Source organism: Primulina huaijiensis, chromosome 9 (assembly GCF_012295235.1).
Source record: "Primulina huaijiensis isolate GDHJ02 chromosome 9, ASM1229523v2, whole genome shotgun sequence".
Lineage (NCBI taxonomy): Eukaryota > Viridiplantae > Streptophyta > Magnoliopsida > Lamiales > Gesneriaceae > Primulina > Primulina huaijiensis.
Genome location: NC_133314.1, coordinates 12,042,504 through 12,048,588, shown reverse-complemented (window position 1 = coordinate 12,048,588; position 6,085 = coordinate 12,042,504). Strand labels below are relative to the sequence as shown.

General features: G+C 40.2%; 1 protein-coding gene across 1 annotated transcript; it reads left to right on the top strand.

The window, feature by feature from the left end:
• The first annotated feature begins 2,628 nt into the window (after nt 1–2,628).
• On the top strand, nt 2,629–5,306 carry LOC140983875 (uncharacterized). The gene is made up of 2 exons (XM_073451031.1): nt 2,629–3,970; nt 4,813–5,306. The coding sequence occupies exons 1-2, from the start codon at nt 2,629–2,631 to the stop codon at nt 5,304–5,306; spliced, it is 1,836 nt and encodes a 611-aa protein (XP_073307132.1).
• The last annotated feature ends 779 nt before the right edge of the window (nt 5,307–6,085 follow it).

Sequence of the window (6,085 nt, the reverse complement as noted above, 5' to 3'; positions counted from 1 at the left end):
TTCTTGGTCTATGGGGGTGGAGAACTGAAATTGGAAGGCTATACCGACTCTAGCTTCCAAAGCGATATCGATGACTCGAAGTCAACCTCTGGGTTTGAATTCATGCTCAATGGTGCTGCTGTCTCTTGGAAGAGTTCCAAGAAAGACATTACTGCGGATTCCACCACTGAGGCCGAATACATTGCTGCATCAGCTGCAGCGAAGGAGGTTGTTTGGATAAGGAATTTTGTCCGAGAGTTGGGCATCATTCCTAATGGAGTTGCTCCTATCCCGGTGTTTTGTGACAACACGGGAGCTATAGCTCAAGAAAAGGAGTCAAGGTCTCATCAGAAGTCCAAAAACGTATTGAGAAAGTACCACATCCTCCGAGAGATTGTGGAAAGAAGAGAAGTGTCGATTGACAAAGTCGGCTCCGCAGATAATGTTGCTGATCCGCTAACTAAGCCTTTACCTGGACCATTATTCGAGAAGCATCGCGAATCGATGGGTTTGAAGCATATGAGTAGTTGGCTCTAGTGCAAGTGGGAGATTGTTAGAGTAGGTGCACGTCGAGCCAAGTGTTGGCCGAGTGTTCACAATGAAACTCTATGTATAAACAGTCTTTATTTTAATAATATTTGAAATTATTGTTTTAGCACTTCTTTATCTGTATACCATGCTAGTTGCATAGATAAAGTCCTTGAATATACAAATAGTAGAAAGAATATGAGATGCTCATATGATGAGTATCATGAAACTCATATTTGGAATACTGTATATTCTAAAAGTTCCTAGTCGATTCAGCCGCCGTTAAGAAAGATATAAGCCGCCCGAGTTCGAGACTAGTATCTGCGATGTGATTACCATGTTTCATTGGTAGTGGACATTGTGATGTCCGAGCATGCAGATAGGTGCTCCTGGTAGAGTGCACTGAACAACCCTCCATATAGGACTTTCCAAGTGGTTGTCAATTATCGAGTGGAAAACGTCCTAGTTTTTTGTTGTACACCATTAGTCCTTATGACCCGGGACAACATTGAGACTCTATGTGCTAGCATTGCACTTTGACTTGTTTACCGACTCTCAGGGGGTCATCAGGTGGCAAGGTTGGGTGTTCTTTCGAAACATATAGGAGTCGATGCATTGTAGTCGGGGATTCACCGCTTACCTTCGGGTATGGATATCCTATGTGATCTCATGTATATGTAGTTTGAGATCTCTGATCAGAGTATGGTGCTAATTATGAAAGGAGTGTCATAGATTACACCATCGATACAACTACAACATGACACATAGTATCGATTCGTTGACAAGTCTCGATATACCAATGGTTGTTGAATCGGTCGGGATATATGAGTTGAAGGGACCCTACGCTAACCATAATTGAATGGTTCTTGTAGGCACTATCATTTGATACCTAGGGAATCATGTAAGCGATGCTGCTAGGCGTTTAACATGATTGGTTGGGTACTATCAGACTTGAGTTCTGACGTTCTTGTTATCAAGGAGTTGATAATTAAGAATGGAGCGATTGGGGTATGCTCGTATAAGGACATGTTTAGTTCGAATCACATGGAGATGTGAACCCACGGCTAGTTGTATCAGTGAACCATTGAGGGCCGCACAAGTACTAGCTTTCTAGATCCCGTTGAGAAGTAAAATAGTTCAATGTGTTGAACGGCTTATAAAGGAGTTTATAAGCATAAGGAAAAATAGAAGTATGACTTCTATGAGGGGAATGTAACTTTTAATTTATGAATGTGTTCCTAAATTAAAAGTTGGCCAAATAAATAATGTATTTCAAAATTGTGATTTTCATAAACATTATCACAATTTTTAAATACATTATTATGGACTAAATTAAATTAATTCAAGTGTTGAATTAATTAAATACTAGTGGGCCTAGTATAGTCCAAATAATTAAATTAATTCATGTGTTAAATTAATTGAATTGCATTGGGCCTTGTAGAGCCCAATTAGAAATAATTATTAAACTAGTGGGCTCGAGTAAAATCAAGTAAAGTTTAAAAGGTCTCAAATGTGTTTGGGACATTTATATAAAAGTCCATGGGCCTTGTAATTGTTACAAACCCAAGTGAAAAAGCATGCTAGGGAGGTGAAGGGTTGGAGACAACTTTTGAGTTAATTGCATGGCATGTACATGTACCTTTTTGCTTTAACTTTTTCCACAACCAAGAAAAATCATCCTCCTTCTGTCCACATCTTACTTGGCCGAAATTTTGTGGGCAAAATACTCTCCAATTTATTCTTCAATTATTGAAGATTCTCTATACTTTTCATTGAAAAATCCTCTTATTTTTCTAGTGCAAAATAAGAGGGGTTCTAGCTTGCAAGTGGTGGGCTTAATATTTGAGCAAGGTGTGCTCAAAAGGAAGCTTAAAGATTGTCTTGCCACTCAAGAGCTAAGGTGTTTACACCTCAGTTGGAGCCATCATCAATCTCTTGAGATTGCTAGGTAAAATTCTAAACACACTAGGTTTGACATATTTTGTGTTTTTGTATTTGCTACACATCATAGTTGAGGGTGTTCGAATTTCTTGCTTCAAAAATTATTTTGAAACTTCCGTTGCGCATACGGGCACCTTAAACGACCTCTTTCAGGAGTTTCATAACTTGAAGCAGGGCGATATGTCAGTTACAGAGTATGCGAATACTTTTTATGCTATGCTAAGATATGCTCCTCATGTGGCTGCAAGTCAGGTTGCGGTTGTTGAAAGTTTCATTGAAGGATTGAACGATCATCTGCACTCTTTTGTTTTTACCGGTAAGCCACTGAATTATCTTGAAGTAGTGAAAATAGCAAAAAGGACTGAAGCTAGTCTGAAGAGGAGTGGCAATCGAGTGACTACCCAACATCATCATTCGGGAAGGCAACAGTTCAATCAATCTGGTTCTGCATCTCTTCGTCCACGTGGGAAGCAGTTTAAGAAGCCTGGTTCTAGTTCTTTGAGTTCAGAAAGTTCAGGGAACCGTGGTGGATATCGTTATAGTGGACCTTACTGTGATCACTGTGGAGGCAAGCATTCCAGTAATCAGTGTGTTGGAGTTCAAGGGGTTTGCAAGGTTTGTGGTCGGCCGGGTCATTTTGTTAGAGTTTGTCCCAGTAAGACGGGGAAATCAGCCCAGATGGGTAGTGGAGCTCAAAGTAATAGATTTTCAGCAGTATATCAGTCTTCCCACCAGCCTAGTCGCCCTTCACATCAGTCCAGAGGACAAGATTGTCAACAGAATCAGTCATATGTTCATGTATTTGCCTTGACCGAGGATGAGGCTCAGGCAGCTCGAGGTACTGTCATTACCGGTAACTGTACTTTATGTGGTTTTATAGCACGAGTGTTATTTGATACCGGAGCATCTCATTCCTTTGTTTCTCATGCATTCGTTGTTTCGCATGATCTTCGCACCACTAGTGTGAATTCCAATCTATCTGTTGCTACTCCGATGGGCAAAATGATTATCCCTGATAATGTGGTGTTCAATGCGGTTTTGTTTCAAGATGAAAATTTTCTGTATCTGAATCTCATAGTCCTACCTATACATGACTTTGATTGTATCGTTGGTATGGATGTTTTGACTGCAAATCGTGCCACTGTTGACTGTTATCGAGGAATAGTTCGTTTAGGGCCTAGCTTTGCTCCTAAATGGAATTTCTATGGCCGTGGTTCTCAAGCCAAGATTCCTCTAGTTTCTGCCATTGAGATGAATCGATTGTTAGATTCTGGTCATGAAGATTTTCTGGTTTATGTTGTTGATCTATCGCAAGATGAGCGACGGATTTCTGATATTCCTGTAATCCGTGAGTTTCCTGATGTGTTTCTAGAAGAGATTCCTGGTTTTCCACCAGAACGAGAAGTTGAGTTCAGTATCGAATTAATGCCAGGAACTGAACCCATATCTCGAGCACCATATCGTTTAGCTCCTGTTGAGCTAAAAGAACTGAAAGAACAATTACAAGATTTGTTGAGTAAAGGTTATATTCGTCCGAGTTCTTCACCGTGGGGTGCACCGATTCTATTTGTCAAGAAGAAAGATGGTACGATGCGGATGTGTATTGATTATCGGCAACTGAATAAGTTTACTGTCAAGAATAAATATCCACTCCCTAGGATTGATGACTTATTTGATCAGTTGCAAGGTACTTCGGTGTATTCTAAGATTGATCTCCGTTCTAGGTACCATCAAGTGCGAGTTAGACAAGAAGATGTGCCGAAAACAGCTTTTCGCACGAGATACGGACACTTTGAATTTTTTATTATGCCTTTTGGTTTGACCAATGCTTCTGCTGTGTTTATGGACTTGATGAATCGAGTATTTCGTAAATATCTCGATCGTTTTGTGATTGTATTCATCGATGATATTCTTGTCTATTCCAAGTCTGAAGAATAACATGCCAAACACTTGAGATTAGTTCCTCGAATTCTTCAAAAGAAGCAGTTGTACGCCAAACTATCCAAGTGTGAGTTTTGGTTAGATAGGGCTGTGTTTTTGGGCCATGTCATATCTCAACATGGTATTTCTGTGGATCCAAGTAAAGTGGAAGCAGTTCTGAACTGGGCACGACCGACCAATGTGCCAGAGATTCGTAGTTTCATGGGTTTAGCTGGTTATTACCGGAGATTTATCAAAAATTTCTCAAAGATTCTAGACCTATCACTCAACTGACTCAGAAAAATCAGAGATTCATTTGGTCTGATGAATGTGAGTCAAGTTTTGTTGAGTTGAAGAAGAGATCGACTTCTGCACCAGTTCTTACCATCCCAAGTGGTTCTAGCGGATTCGTTGTTTGTACCGACGCATCAAATTGAGGATTAGGTTGTGTACTGGTGCAGCATGGTAGAGTGACGACATATGGTTCTCGTCAGTTGAAACCGCATGAGTCTAAGTACCATGTTCATGACTGTGAATTGGCTGCTAGCATTTTTGCTCTCAAGATTTGGAGGCATTATTTGTTTGGGGAGAAATTTGTAATCTATTCTGATCTCAAAAGCTTGAAGTATATGTTCTCTCAGTCAGATCTGAATATGAGACAGAGACGTTGGATGGATCTTTTTAAAGATTGTGATTGTGAGATCCAGTATCATCCGGGAAAAGTGAATGTCATTGCCGATGCTTTGATTCGTAAGGTTGTTGATGTTAATTTATCCTCGATTCGTGTTTCTATGTTACGAGAGGATATTTGCACTTCTGGGTTGGATTTTCAAATCCAAGGTAATGTTGTTTGTGTATCTCAGATTTTTGTTGAGCCAGAGTTGATTCAGATTGTAAAGTCAGCTCAAAAAACTGTTGATCGAGTTCTAAAATCTTAGGAGTTAGTATCTCAAGGACACCAATCTGGTTTCTCAATTCACTCAGATGATTCTCTTCGGTTGAATGGTAGATTGGTTATCTCAGATATTCCTGAATTGCGTACAGCCATCCTGAAAGAAGCTCATTGTACTCGATATAGTATCCACCCAGAAGGCAGGAAAATGTATCATATTCTACGGCCTCAGTTTTGGTGGAAGAATTTGAAAAAGAATGTGGCTAAGTTTGTGTCTCGTTGTATGATCTGTCAGAAAGTCAAAGCAGAACGAATGAGACCTGGAGGATTACTGCATAGTCTTGAGGTTCCTCAGTGGAACTGGGAGCACGAGGCTATGGATTTTGTCACGCATTTGTCACGTACTTCTCGTCATTTCGATGCCATTTGGGTGATTGTCAACAGATTATCTAAATTGGCACACATTATTCCGTATGAGAGGACGTATTCGTACAAGAAGATGGCTCGTCTGTATATTGAAAATGTTGTGAGACTTCATGGAGTTCCAGTTGCAATAGTCTCAGATCGTGACCCTAGATTTACATCAAAGTTTTGGACTAGTTTCCAAAAAGAAATGGGTACACTACTTGCGATGAGTACTGCTTACCATCCTCAGACAGATGGTCAGACAGAGCGTACGATCCAGACACTCGAGGATCTGCTTCGAGCAGTGGTTATGGATTTGAAAGATAGTTGGCAAGAAGTTTTACCTCTAGTAGAATTTTCATATAACAACAGTTTCCAGGTGACTATTGGTATGGCTCCTTTTGAAGCTTTGTACGGCAG